The sequence below is a fragment of the Carassius auratus genome, chromosome 16 (assembly GCF_003368295.1).
Source record: "Carassius auratus strain Wakin chromosome 16, ASM336829v1, whole genome shotgun sequence".
NCBI classification, from domain to species: domain Eukaryota; kingdom Metazoa; phylum Chordata; class Actinopteri; order Cypriniformes; family Cyprinidae; genus Carassius; species Carassius auratus.
This window is the reverse complement of record NC_039258.1, coordinates 15,165,894-15,181,988: the sequence shown is the minus strand read 5'-3', so window position 1 is coordinate 15,181,988 and position 16,095 is coordinate 15,165,894. Positions and strand designations below refer to the sequence as shown.

At 36.2% G+C, this 16,095-nt stretch overlaps 1 protein-coding gene across 3 annotated transcripts in view; it reads right to left on the bottom strand.

Annotated features, from left to right (window-relative positions):
• creb5b (cAMP responsive element binding protein 5b) overlaps nucleotides 1-16,095 on the bottom strand; it is a 68,223-nt gene that overhangs the window by 32,177 nt on the left and 19,951 nt on the right. For all 3 annotated transcript variants that reach the window (XM_026284330.1, XM_026284331.1, XM_026284332.1), the window contains exons 6-7: nucleotides 5,270-5,396; nucleotides 2,211-2,321 (exon numbers count right to left, since the gene is read on the bottom strand). In XM_026284330.1, the coding sequence (XP_026140115.1) occupies nucleotides 2,211-2,321; nucleotides 5,270-5,396 (238 nt within the window). The remainder of the gene's footprint in view (nucleotides 1-2,210; nucleotides 2,322-5,269; nucleotides 5,397-16,095) is intronic.

Here is a 16,095-nt window from a genome sequence, read left to right as displayed (position 1 = left end):
TTTTTATTATTATTATTATTATTATTATATATGTTTGCATTCTTACAGATAACTGAATTATCCAGCATCCAAAGGCGTGGTGACCTTTGTTTAATTCTTCCTATAAAATTGTTTTAGTGAATCTTGAAAGCTTAAAACAAATGGTTTCATGTGTCAGAGCAGAAAAAAAAAAAGGAATTTATAATTCAATTACAATCAGGGCCGAGAGCGAGGCAGAGAGGGGGGATGTGCCTGGAGTCCAGCCAGAGGACAGATAAGACTGCACATTAAAGTAATATTATGCTCCCCCTGCCCGTTACCATGGCAACAAATGAACAGATTAAAAAAATACACATGGCGATCAATCTCCAGCGGGACGGGGAGACGGAGAGAGAGTTAAGTGCTCTTCCAACGCTCTTTCTTTCCACCATCAGAACCATCACTCATGCTTTGACGTACAGACACTTTCTCTCTCTCTTTCTGTCTTTTATCTTGTTCTTGCATTGTTTTTCAGTCTCTTCCTTTCTCGAAATGTTTGCATTGCCCTTTTTCTCAGAGCAAAATAATTAACTCCCTCCCGAGTCCAATTCCGAATCCACAAATACCGGATTATTACATGGTATAATTAGTGGATTTTAATCTAATTACCAAATCTGTCTCCCTGATCCTCTTGCCACCGCTATGAAACTCAACTCAAACGTGTGAGCAGCCACACACTTAAATGGGATCTTTGGAAAGTGTACAAATCCTGGCAGACAGATGTAACGGTCCTGGAAGAGTTCACACAGAAACACAAACTCTGTCATCATTTACGCATCATCATGTGATTCAAAAGCTGTAGGATTTTCATTGTGGAATGTATGTTATTGTCTCGTGCTATTTCCATACATGAGAATAAGGGATGTCATTCTACAATAGTGATGATAAAAAAAAAGCCTTGGCGAGTCATATTTGAATGAAAATTAATGCAGAATAGCCTTTTGGGTTACTTTGAGCAAGGTTTTACATTTTAGACTTTTTAAAACACAAAGCAATGTTTGTTTGCCCTTGACTTTGTGCATCTTGATTGAACGCATTGGTTTTGCACACTGTAAACAACAATAATTATTTTCATGGTAAAGCACAGTAAAAATGGTTATTGGTCAATTTTATATTTGATGAAAAAGTATAATAGATCTAATGAGACATTTCATATAATTTAACAGCAGTAAAATACTGCTAAACTCACAGTTTTTGGAAGTTAAAAAGAACAAGTGATCTATAAATTTACAGTACATTCCCAGAGTTCCCTGTGTCAACTTCTTCTTTAAATAATTTCTTCTTTATTTTTTCTTCCTTTAATTCTGTTCTTTTTTTGTTATCACTTATGTACTGTACATGTATAGTTTTATGCTATATTTTGATATCTATTTTTTTTACATAAATTTCACTTTATTTTATTTTAGTTTATAAATAAAAAAGTTACCTTTTTGACATTGTTTGAGCTCTCATAATTATTACTGTCACTGTATGGAAAAAGCAGCCATTCTGTACATTTCTCCTTTTGTGTCACAGAAAAGAAATAAAGGGATTGCAATGACATAAATGTATGTAAATAATGACAGTATTTTCAAAATTGAGCATTATTTTCAATGTTTTGATTTTTTTTAGCAGTCAAATCCACTAACAGATGTGTGTGGGGTAAGTTTAGTACATTCTCATGACTTCTAAAGAGCTATAAATCAGTTTGTCATCGGTACATATTGATGAAATGTGGTAAAAAAAAAACAAACATTTATTTTCTTTCCATTCCTACTAGTCCCTCCTTCCTGCTCTCTCCACCAGTCTGTTTCTTTTTCATCGTCTTTCTCTCGTTCTCTCTGTCTCTGAGAGCTCTGACTGGCTGCTTTGTTTCTGATGACATCACCATCATGCTGAACTTGTGCTAACAAGCAGCAGAGGCACAAGTGTATATTCAGGGCATCGAGATATACATCAGACAAGCTGGCATACATTGTAGTAAAAAAGAGGAAGACGTAAGTTTGTATTTATGTGTGTGCGTGCATATGCATTTGAGCGACAGAAAAAGAGAGAGGGAAAAGTCTTTTTTGTGTGCTTATACGTGCAAGTGTTGTGTGTCTTACATGGGTGACTAGTTCTTTAACAATAACAGAAGATAAAAATGAAGTCAAATCAGATCATACAGGGTAGGCAAGAAGGAAAATATGCACGTGTGTGTGAGACTGACTCACCAGCTTTGCCTCTGAGTGCATGGACGGAACATGAGGGGAGGAGCATGAGCTGCTGTGGGCGGGGCCTTGCATGCCCATCATGTTGGAGCCCATAGACATTTGCCTCTCCATCTGTACCCACAAATGTGAACAAATTATTTCAGAATCAAACCCATTAAAGCTTCAAACATCTTGAATAAAAATTAACAAGCAAGCTACAGTGCAAATGTGAGCGTATGTCCCAAACATTTGCAGAAAAACATTATGAGAATTAGTTAAAGCACACTTCTAACTAGTTAAATGATTAAATCTTTTCTCGAGGCAAAATATAACATTTTATATTTAGTGTTTTCATATGTAAAATATTTTTCAGAAACATACTTTACATTTTTATAAATACTATGAACGGAAATGTATTAACATATAAATAATAATAATAATAATGTGATTATGTGATTAAGGTAATTAGCTTTACTTTAGAGATGAACTTGCTAAAAAATGAAGTTCATCATGAAGTTAATTAAGTTTATTAAATGTTTATTAAATGTGGTAAAAAAAAAGGTGGTAATAAGGTTTTAACATGTATTTTCTTTATTTTATAAACACCGAAATTATAAATAATTAAATATTTATTCATAATCTTAAAACTTTATAATGGTAGGTTTTTATTATATCAATATTTATTAATACGTTTTTATTTATTCATAAATTATATCTTATATATACACATTATATAATATAGTCATATATTTTATTTAGAAACATCCAAATTATTAATTCGTTAAGGGGGGGGGGTTTCACTCAATATCCTGTTAATCTTGAGTACCTATAGAGTAGTACTGCATCCTTCATAACTCCAAAAAGTCTTTAGTTTTATTATATTTATAAGAGAAAAATAGTCTGTGCCGATTTTTTTCTGAAAAACACGAGCGTCTGGAGGCGTGACGTGTGGGCGGAGCTAAAGAATCACGAGCGTGAGTAGGCTTTTGCGTTGAGAGCGTTTGGAAGTTGTGACATTACCGTGAGGAAAAAACCATCATCCAAAACAAACCATGGCTAACAGTCAGATTCAGCCATTTATTTATGATCCAGAATCAGATCTCGAGGCTGAAACTGAACGAGAGCAGCAGCAGCAATGATTACAGCAGGATGTCTCTATGTGGTATGTTTTGAAACTGTAAATATTTGCTTAGCGGTTTTGGAAAATGACTAAGTTCCATTTTATGTCGTCTTTTTTTTTTTTTTTAAAGGTGTACAAGGTTTACTTGACGTGTTTACGCGCCGATAGCTAAGTTAACAACACAGAGATATTTGAAGCAGTTTTACTCACCGCCTGCGGTTCCAACACACGATCGTGACCCTTTTTCGTTGGGACTGCATTATTCTTAAGAAATAAACGATACGCAAATCCGGCGTCAAACTGGGCCTTGTTTGTAAAATAAGCATCTTCGAAATGCAGGGAACAAACACAAACACTTGCACAACTCCGTCCATGCTCTGTAAAAATAAACTCCGTCCACTGGTCCCTTAATGTTTTTTTTTTTTTTTGGTAATCTGTGCAGGGTTGTCTTGCCCTGGCAACCAAAAACACACTTCTTTTGTGACATTTCGCGACACTCTCGCTCTGATCAGTGAACGTCTGTTGTGCTCTCAGTGCTCTGCTATACGGGAACGCGCGCTCTTCCGGGAGAAGTGCCCTTAGGAGCCATATAAGGAAATTCCGCTCCATTTAACGTCACACAGACCCATACTCGAAAAAAAACTTTCCGAAACTTGTGACAAACCGGAACAACATTGTTTTTGGAACAACAATACTCCTTCAAACGTACAACTTAATTTTTGAAACGTTTAGCATGGGAATCCAACTCTTTAACAGTATAAAAAACTCAGTATGCATGAAATAACATTTCACCCCCCCCTTTAAGATTTAAGTATTTCTAATCTAAATGTTTTTAATTAAAAATTATTTATTTAATTATATTTATATTTTGTTTTATTATTTACATTAATATAACATTTATATGCTATTTTAGGTTTAGGATCATGCTGTAGTATAATATATATATATATATATATATATATATATTTGTGTGTGTGTGTGTGTGTGTGTGTGTGTGTGTGTGTGTGTGTGTGTGAATGTGTGAGTGCGTGTATATGTTTATCTATGCATATTCCACAATTCTGCGGGAAAAGCAGCAGTCAAAGACAAGCTAAGAGAGGAAGCTGAATACTGCAGAAGTGTGAAGCTTAAAATAGGACTATTAACAAGACCATAAACTAAACCAAAGTTCAGTTCTGTAAGAAAGACAGAATGTCTTAATTCAGAAAGTCTCAATTAATTGCGCACGAAGACTGAAATTTAGGTTTTAGATGTTTGCACTCATACAAAACGCGTTCTGGATGATTTACGCTCAGTTTAAGGTGAGAGAAACTGTAAAATTGTACTTTCAAGGCGTGTGTGTGACATTGAGAGAGACTGGGGGTCCTGTTACTAAAACCCAAATTCTCCCTCCGACCCCCCTTTCAAACCCCTGATGACCTATAGCAGGGTGAAAGCGCAGCAGCCGCTGTAATTATTGGAGGAATATTTGGTTTAAAAATATCACCCCACCCGGCACCCCTTTCCTGGGATGTCAATCGAGATTCAAAAAAACTCCTAGTTTAATTTAATCAACTCTGTGCTTTTACCTCCATAGCCAACATGGACTGGCTTATGTTACAATGAGAACATGTGTCATGTCATTAGAACCCTCAAACACACACACACACACACACACACACACACACCTTCCTCAACCTGCATTCAGGTTCCCAGTGACATATCTGAAATAGAATTAAACCAGATTGAGTACTGGTAGAAAATTACACCTCTGCTGATGGGCTTCCTGATAATGCAGCCACTGAAATGGGTCACAGCACTGGAAAAGGCATTCATTTAAAGCAGACCACTGAGAAAAGCATGAGAATGATCTATGAAAGATGAGTTTGTGTGCGTATTAATGCGGTTCAGTTGTCAGAGGCATCAGGAAACCATGACTGGGAAGTGTAAATGCATCGTGTGTGTTTATTTATGATCTCACAGGCATCAGAACAGCAGACGATCCTTGCATAGTCGGGTCAGGTAACGTGCCAGGCATGGAGGCCGGCAGTGGCTGTCGCTGTCTGTTCCTCAGGTGCAACAACGAGGAAAGGGAACCAGGCACTGGCCTAAGAAAGAGAACCAAAAGAGAGAGAGAAAAAACTGAAGGACAAGTGAGATTAACTGGTTATTCAGATGAAAGTTCAGAAGAAATATGACATCAGAAAAACCCATTTGTCTTTACTAGGAAATTGTACCAGACATGCGGCGAATTCAGTTTTTAATAGTTCCTAAGAATTTTTAGTGCCTCATTCGGTCTTAATTTAAGGTATAGTTCATAGAAAAATGACAAATCTGTTAGCATTTACTCATCGTCATGTTGTAATTTTAGGAGCTATTTAAGCAGAATGTATATATACAAAATATTAAAAAAAAAAAAAAAAATAGTAAAAAATTATGGTAACACTTTAGTATAAGAATAAATTCTCTCTATTAACTAATTGCTTATTAGTATGACTATTATTAACATATTGGCTGTTTATTAGCACATATTGTGCATAACCATATTCTACATCCCTAAACTTACCTAATATCTAAACTTAACAATTACCTTACTAACTATTGATAAGCAGCAAATTAGGAGTTTATTGAGACAAAAGTCGTAGTTAGTGGTTTGTTAATAGCAAGAACTGGACCTTAAAATAAAGTGTGACCAAAATAACATATGCCAAGTTCTAAGAAATATACTCTTTGTATTCACATGCAATTTTCAAGAAACGTTTACATCCTAAAAACATCTCTGAAATGGCTCTAAAAATGTCATTTGGTGTCATCATTACATTAAAAAAAAATTCTTTACACCTTAAAGACAATATTTTTTTTTTCACAAACACTTTGAATAATCAATTCATAATTATCAGCAACTTTGTTTTTACATAAAGGGGGCTTATATTTATTTATCTGATATTTTAAAACACTTACTGACATTGAAATATAGTTATTTTATTTTTTCTTCTTCTTTTTTTTATCAAAAGCATCATGTCATTGATTTTTGGGTGAACTATCCCTTTTAGAAGTACTCAGGCATGCACTGATAGACAGAATGGCTTTCCCAGCAAGAGACATTCAGCTGGAAGCTCTCAATGGAGGTTTACTGGCTCTTGTCTTAAGGCTGATCAAACCTGGCATTCTTCAATAAAAGCGTGGGTGTGGATGAATACAAAAAAGATGGCGAGATGAATTTGACAACAGCTCGCTACAAATCTCTCTCATAGTTGGTGAAGTCTGCTAACATATGAGAGAGTTTAATAGCATAATACAATCAACATCTATAAGCCATTCTCTCATACAGGTAATGCACTTAAAATAACCTCAAGTGTGGCACACAATAAGTAGTTTCAACACACTAACCGCTTTAACTTCCTATCTGGGTTGGCACAAAGCTATCACTTCCCCTAACCGCACTGATATATAGGCAGATTGTGTCAAATATAGCACTCACTAACTTCATTATATCACCTATAGACTTGGACTACCACACAGTGTGGAGAAACGCGGCTTGTCTGAATAACCTTTAGCCTTGGATGACAAGCATTATTTCAGTCTGATTGGAGAGCTGACGGACAGCTGAAAGGGAAAGGAGGGGGTCCCCACCTGAACAAATACCTGTATTTATCTGGCCTAAATAGCAGCATTTACACTGCATGATTACTGTGTACGCATACACACACACAAGCACATACGGTCATTAACATTCTGACATATTGTCATTTGTGTCTAACACTCCAATCCATCACATGCTTAGTAACCTCACATCTCTGAAACATACACACATATACACACCCAGCTGAGATTTGGCTCATATTTTAAAGGAATAGTTCACCCCTAAATAAAACTCACTTTATTGTGAAAACTACTCTTTTCCATAAATAAAAGTGAGGCAGTCGAGCACCAAAATCGACAAAAACCAACAATAAACTACAATAATATTTTATTTCCTAATGTTTGTATAAAAAGTTGCCATCCGGGACATTTGTGTGAGAAACGGAGCCAAATTTAAATTGTTTTCTATAAATATTCCTCTGAGCTGTCAAATCTCATTTACATTTATTCAAGTATGCAGTTTTAAGATGTCACAACAGGTTTCTCAAAAACATATGTATAGATTCTTAATACCGTATTTTTCGGACTATAAGTCGCACCTGAGTATAAGTCACATCAGTCCAAAAATACATCATGATGAGGAAAAAAAACATATATAAGTCGGACTGGACTATAAGTCCCATTTATTTAGACCCAAGAACCAAGAGAAAACATTACAGACTAAAGCCGCGAGGGGGCGCTATATGCTGCTTAGTGTAGACTACAGGAGCAATGAGCAGCACAGAGCGCCCTCTCGTGGCTGTAGACGGTAATGTTTTCTCTTGGTTCATTTCTCTTGGTTCATGTCAAATACATTTTTATAAATAAGTCGCACCTGACTATAAGTCGCAGGACCAGCCAAACTATGAAAAAAAGTGTGACTTATAGTCCGTAAAATACGTACTTGAAATGGTGTATACAAGCTACTTTTATTGGACTTTATGTTATATTGAAATCCCTAATCTCATTCACTTTTGATATCAAGTAAAAAGACTCTTTTTGCGTTCCACAAAAGATAGTATGTGAAAATGGTATAAAGGTGAGTATAAGTTTACAAAAGATGAATTTTGCAGTGAACTATATTACTTCGATCTAACACATTTAGCAAAAAAACAACATTAGCATTCCGCTAATAACGCAAAACCTGCACTCATCAACCGCCACTAATGACTGAAACTGCATCCAAAATCGCAAACTCTGAGTAGACTTTTGAATTTAAGTACTTTGCGACTATTCTATTTAAGTATAAATGTATGCAGTATGAATGTAATCCAGACATACCATATTTATCATGTTGTCATTTTCTCATGTTGCGTCTGCCGTTCACAACTCTTCTCCCATGGTCTTGTGGGTCCATTGGATGCACACTTTAAAATCTTGGTTATAAAGTTTTTCTACTTTATAGTAGGGGTGTACTGTATGCATATTCAGAGGCAGCCTGAGTCTGTCTCCTTTTGTTTTCTAGTGTAAATTAAACATAAAGGACATTTAGATTATATAAAAAGTTTTATATTTTTGCATGGAGAACAGCCACTACTCAGCTCTGAACAACTATTCAGCCAACACAGGCTGAAGAAAGTCTTGGCCTGTTACAACTGAGGTGAAGGAAAAGAGAGTGGGAAACAGAAACAGAGAGCAGGGCAACTCTCTATGGGCCAGTCCTGCTGCATATTAAATCTCAGCGAGCAGGAAACGGTCCTAATTAAGAGCTCAATCTGGCCAACGGGAAGAAAGACGCTTTAGACGCTGTACAGGTTCCCTGTCAAACTCGCTCACTTGCTCCTCAGCGAGTAAGAAATAAAAAGTGTCAACAGAGAATAAAGAATAAACTTGTTATGAAAGGGCAAAATATCATAAGACAAAAACTTTCCATACACCCAGAATTACTGCTCATGTGGGTGTAAGTGCATGACTGTCTGTGTGTGTTAATGTGTTTGTATGGTCTAGTGTATATTTTGTATTAATGACAGGCTGTCATTTCAGAGGGGATAATAAGACCCCCGGAGGGTGAGGGGTGGGCATATGTACACACACACACACACACACACACACACACACACATACACACAGTGCAATCCTGACCCTCTCCTCTCACATTACGCACACGTTCTCCTTGTTCCAACATGACATCACTCTTCCCTTTCTATTCCTTGCTATCTTTTCTTTTTCTCTCTCGATTTCAGCAGGATCCTCCACTATCATTCTCTCTCTGAGCTAAAAGACACCAAACCCAACCTCACTGACCTTCCTAGAGAGCCTCAAGTCTTGGAGAATTAAGATGTTACTCTATCCTCTCCTTGTGTATAGGGTTATAGCATCATAGGGTAATCTCACTGTGACTTTTTCAAGCATTTACAAACAATACATAATGCATTCTAGTACAGAATAGGCAGCTTTATTCAGGAAACACAAGCAGAAGTCTGTTTAAATCATTGTGAAAGGACTGTTACTGTATCTAAATTGTCACATATAGCTCAATGCATCCATTTATGCAAGAATGGTTTTGAGAATGATTTACTCAGAAATTCATTCAGTTTGTGTATAATAAATGGCCCTTAGAGAATTATATGCGCTTGTAAAATGATCAAATCTAAATAAAAAATTATTGAAGAAGATTAGACTGATTTACGGTAACATATTCACTTAATTCTAGAACAGAATCTAAGTAAAAAATAACTGAGAATGCATTACAGAGTATAATATTGCAAGGAATAAATCTACAGTAGTAGATTTTACACAGACATTCAGAATGTAAAGGAAAATATTGAAGATTTAGAACAAGATTTACTAAACAGGGCAAATTGAGATGAGACTGCAATCCCATAAAAGCACTGATGTGAGTGTAAAGTTCTGTGGGTGATCTACTGACAATGAACAAATTAAAAACACAGACACAGCCAGATTATTTCTAGAATTACCAATGCAATATATCAAGAGGAGGTCAAATTAGCTTCTCTCGCAGACATGAAAGCACAAAATGGACATGCTTTTTTTGGAAATTAAATAATGGCGTAAATAGCAGTAAGAAAATGTTAAACATTTTAAAATTCTATGAATTTTATGTTCTAGAATGCAGTAAATATGGCTCTAAAGTGTTTTACATTTATATTAGTGATTTACTAACAGCATTGAGTCATGTAATGCAATAAGTCAAAGTCACTTTTAGAAGCATTGTAGAAATCTAAAACACTTTAAGAGCCATATTTACTACATTCTAGAACATAAAATTCTTTTTACGAAATCTAAAGAAAACTAGATTAATCTTGAGGACACTTGAAGTTTGTGGATTTTAGAAAATGGCATTCAAAGCATTACTAGAATGCAATTAAAAAAAAACATTCTAAAACTATAAATTCTAAAAAGATTCTGAATGGTAATATTCACTGCTAGTCTATACATAATCAAACAAAAATACTGAATATTACTAGACGATTCACGATTCTGTAAAGTGATATTCAACACTTAAGTCTTGGATACAATCTATGAGGAATTTTTTTTTTTTTTTTTTTTTTAATTTTAGATTCTACACATAATCAAGCCTTTGCATAAGCAATACATGTTGCATTTGGCCTTTTTAGGCTGTCCTGAAGATGATATTTCATCATAAGTGCAGGCATAATCGTATTAAATTCTAGAATACAAAAAGACAAAAAACTCTGGACAGTGATAATCAATTCATTCTATACATAATTGAGAAGGGGAAAACAATTCAAGAAAAGTCCTTATTCTGCATATTGATATACAATGCTTTTCTATATATATATATTTTTTTTTTCTGTATATTCAATGCTATTTTATACCAAGTCATTGACGTTTCCTAGAAGATTCTGGATTTTCTATAGTAATACACATTGCATTTTTGAACAATTTAGAAGGGAATTTCAAGAACTTTAGAACATTGTCAGATTCTACAAATAATTCAAGCCTTTTCATAATCAATACATGTTGCATGTAGTCTTTGTACGGCTGTCCTAAACACAGTATAAACATAATATTTCATAATCTTAGTAAGTTGGAGACATTATAAAGTTGTTTAAATGATGCTATAAGCGCATACATTCATCTCTAAATGCCCAACTAAAGTGAGCATAAGAGGCTTGACTACTACTTCAGTGAGAGAGAGAGAGAGAGAGAGAGAGAGAGAGAGACGAATGCCAGAAAGAGAACGAGAGAGAGAGCCAGGCACAGTCAGCCCACTGACTCATATCCTTCCCTTCTGACTCCACTCCAGCAATGATGTAATGCTCTTGGCTTCTTGCACCCCCCCCCCCCCACCACCACAATCTATCTCTCTTTTTAAGTCTCACCATCTCTCCTGCTCTCTCTGAATACCATGTTCTCTCTTTCTCTCTCTCTCTCTCTCATTGCACCACACTAACTTGAGCGGACACTGCAGCAGCGATAGTGCAAAAACGTTTTTCAGTGTTTTTTTTTTTTTTTTTTTACATTCACTGTGTGAATGTAACCAAAACAGCCCGAGGCATGGTTCCAGCCGCTGGGAGACGGTGGTGCGGTCTCCATGGCAATGGGCCTAAACAGCGGGAGAAACAGAGAGAGGCCAAACAGCTTGCAGCTGCCTGGCGCTCCGAGTAAACACAGCACAGGACCTGCCCCTGATTTACCACTTTAATCACACTCAGAGAGAGAGTGCGAGAGAGCGGGCTTGCCACGGGCCCAAGGACTGCAGAGTGGGTAGAATCATATGAATCTGATCAAATAAATCAAGCTGAAAAGGGCCATGAGGGAGCCTGAGTCTCATTAAAGACCGTTGGGGATGGGGCGATGAAAAAGCACCGTTCGGGGGAGGGACTTCGTTGACAGGCGGCGGTGACATAGACATAAGGTCCATGTAAAGTCGAGGCCTGTCAATGAGAACAACGGCAAGAGACTTACCCTGGAATACCTCGGGGCGAGCAAGCATGGCACAGCTCACCACAAAGCCCCAATTATGCACGGATACATCTCTCATCGCTGCCGGCTGAGAGAGAAAGAGTGTGTGAGGGGGAAAGAGAGAGAGACAGACAAACAGAATGAGTGGTTTGGCTCAAAGCCAGCCAGTTGTTTCTTCCCGAGACCGAAACTATGCTGAGAAGCTCTCCAGCATGACTGACCCGGGGAGGTTTTAGGCTCCACCCCCACCTGTCAGTCAATTCATCACACTGATTTGAATCCTTCCCATGGCTAATCGATAATGCTTTTAGCCATGGAAATGCAAAAGACATGTAATAGCGATTTAAACCATTCATTGTGAAAAGATGGATGAAACTCCAACATTCAAGTTAAAAAAAAACTCTTTGTTGCTGTAACATTAAGTTTACTGGGGAAAGTGTTTAATTCCACACCAGCTTCTTTTGTAATAAATGACCTTTCACACCAAGGATGATAACTATTATAATTATAACATTTTAATAATCATTCCGATTCTATGAGAATAGGCAAGTCCACGGTCTCCACAACTAAACAACACAGAGGAACGATGTCTTTGGAATCACTTTCAGAAGGATTTTTACAACTGATGAACAATAAAAACATATAAAAACACAGTCAATAAATCTATCCGACTTTAAAGAGCTCGAGCATTTAAAGAGGCAGAGTACATAAATGCAGCATGTGTTTATAATGACCAGAACATTATTGTGTGTTGGAGTGGACGCTAATATGGTTTTCTTTATAGTTATAGTTTTTGGTGTGAACAGGCTTTAATAAGCACAAAGTGAACATAGAATTAAAATAGACACTATTTGTTTTAAGTAAGATTTTAGTCTAAAGTATACTTCAAGCAAAAGCGAAGAAGAAATGGGTGATGTGATTTTGGACAAAATCTGGCCAAAGTTTGGTCGGAGTTCGTTTTGATGGTTTGAAGCAGCCCACCAGGACAAACTTTCCAGACAACTTTCCGCACCCCAGAAAGTTTGCAATCACAAACTTCAAACCCCTTTTTATGAGTGAAGAACAAAAAAAGAACTTTGCAGTGTATAATGGGGCATTTTTTGTGAATGAATCACACATATACTGTAATTCCAAAAAATGACACCTGTCATTTGAAGACCACTTCACAAGATCCTATCAGTTCCCAATGAAAATCCTTAGAAAACAGGTAACAAATGTTCTTTTGTGTTGAAAAACTGTGAAACCAGCCATATGCAATGTACACCTTGAACTTTATCACATTTTTAAAATAAATATAATTCAATGAAAACATACCATGTCTATTTGTATTTTTGCACTACAGTATGTTTTCTAAGGAAATACTGTATATCTATACAGACAAAGAGCCTGACCAAATTTAGACGAGTGTGTCACTGATCGTGGACATTAACACAAATGTACTTTTTAGTTTTAGAATATAGAATAGAGTAAAGAAATAGTTTACCCCAAAATTAATATTTTGTCATCATTTTCTCACCCACATGTTGTTCCAGACCTGTATATGGTGAACACAAAATAAGATATTTTGAAGAATTTTGAAGAACCAAAAAGTTGTTGGATCCCACTGACTTTCATAGGCAAAATGAACACTAAAGTCAATGGGGACCATCAACTGTTTGATTACCAGCATTCTTCAAAACATCTTCTTTTATGTTCAACATGAGTAAGAAACTCATACAGGTTTGGAACGGGTAAATAGATGATGACAAAATTTTCATTCTTGGGTGAACTATCCCTTTTAAATACTAACTTGTTTAACTTTATTGATAAAATTTTTGTCGTTTTAGATTTATTTATTTTTTTTTTTTACATTTTCAAAGTCCTAAAACTTTATTTCCTCATTAAAATTAGATTTTAAATCGCACATATTCAATGTGATCTCAGACTTATGGACCCCACAGTACACCTGTCTCTCTTTTTTATATCCATATAAAAGACTTTATTTTATCACTTTGTTTCTCTTGTCTATCCAGCACACTACATCCTTTCCTCTTTCCCTTTTCCATCCTTTCATATTCTCAATCTAGGTCCCCAGTCTTCAATCTACCCCTGATCCCTCTCTTCCTCTGACCAGCAGTTCATGTCTTCCTGATGTTTGCTCCGGGGGTCTTTCTCTTTCTCTCTGTCTTTGTAGGAGTGTGTGCGTTTCTGCATGTGTCTGTGTGGTGGACGAGGGATGACACAGTGGTGCTGGAATGAGAGGAGCAGGGCCTGGGCGTTCCTCTCCAAACGCACTATTAAACCCTACGCCGTACACAATGAGCTCACTCTAATTCAGCTCAGATGTACATCCTGCCCGCCTGTCTTCTCTCTCTTTCTGTTTCCCCCTGTCCTCTGAAATTCTTTCTCTTTCAGACATGCACAAGACATACACACTCACTGGGTATCCAGTAGATGCCACCCTAAATGGAAAGATCTTTTCAGAGTGGGTGACCACAAGTTTTGGCTTTCTCAGCATGGTGTAATTAGCTAAAACATCAACCACAGTAAGTTTTTTTTTTCCATCAGAGGGTTCACGAAGTTTAAATCCTAACAATGGGGCTCTGCATTTTCTGATCAATGTGATTGAAAGCAGTCTGTGAAGAAATCGATGACGTCTGTGTTTTGGCCCACAAGAAGAACCAGAGGGGGGGTGGGGAGGGTATGGGAGGGCTCTCCTATGCAGCCTCGTACAAAAACAACACTGCACGCTGCCTCGACTAGGGTGAATCAGAGTCCCAAAGAGCAAGTATCAAGTTTTGACAGGTTGGAGTCATAAAACTGCGCAGTATGTGAGCGTTTCAATTCTACAGTGTCCTAAGAGAACAATAATCAAGTTTTGTTTCTTGTCTTTTATAAGAGAAAAACAAAGGAAATCATAAAACATACAGTCATGTTGTAACATAGAAAATCTCACTGTACAATATAAAGTTGCAATTGTGAGATAAGATTACAATTATGAGAAATAAATGTCCCAATTATAGGAAATAAAGTCATATACAGATATAAAGTCAAAATCATAATAAATAAATTTATTATAAAGTCCAATGCAAAGTACAAAGTAAGATTTTTTTTGTATTAGGCAATAATGAGGTAACTGTGGGATAAAGTTTGAAATCAGACAGTTATAAGATATACATTCCCATTGTGAGATAAAAAAGTCAAAATTACAAGAAATAAATTCACAATTTCAAAGTCACATGCAAAGTACAAAGAACTATATTTTTTATCATTTATTTTATGATTTATTTTTTATACAAAGTCTCAATTTAAGATACTAAAAGTTGCAATTAAGAAATATAAGGTAGCAATTGTGAGAATTTTCTGAATTACAGGAAATAACTTTGTAAAAACTAAAAATCACAATTACAAGAAATAAATTCAGAGTTGCGAAGTATATTACAAAATAAAAGTTCAAGTCTCATGCAAAGTACAAAGTTAGATATTAGTTATGATTAATATTTAATTGGAAGCTATAGTCACAATTACAAAAAAAATACAGTCAAATTGTGAGCTATAAAATCTAAATACAAGCAATAATTGGCACACAAGGTACAATTGCAAAAAAAAGGTTTAAATTAGCATATCAAATGAGTAGGTCAAATGCCAAACTCGATCTGATGAGTGTGAAGTGATTGTGATGTGGTTAAGTTAAGTACTGTGACTTGAGCAGCTATATCAGCTACTAAGAAAGCTATCTGTGTGGTTAAACAGTATTTGTGTTACACAGAGAAAAATATTTTCAGGTCAAAGAACATATGGTCTGTGTTGAAAAATCCAGTTTATTCTGGTTATTTATGTTTTAAAGTATGCCTTCTGGTTTGAACAGGTTTAAGCTGGTCATGTGCTGGTCCTAAGCTGGTCCTGAGCAGGAGCTAGTTGCTTAGGACCAGCTTAGAACCCACATACAGTATGAACAGCTAAAAACCAGCTAAGGACCAGCTTAAACCAGGTCAAACCAGCAGCCGTGTTTCAAAACATACCTAACTAGCATATGCAGTTTTTTTCAGTACGGGTGAAGCATGTTCGTAACACATGCCGGTATACCTACAGACTGTACTTCATCAACGGTCAAGAAGTAAGTTCCCCATCAAATTCAGTAGGTACTCAGAATGGAATTCAGACACGCCCCTTTCTAACGGTTAGAACAGGTTAACATCACTTCCTATTCAACCACCAAAAATACCACACAATCTTCCTGTTATTTATGGGTGTGAAAACCAGCTCCTCTTATGTTTAGAGGTGTGAAAACACACAAGCATGCAAACTGCACGCACT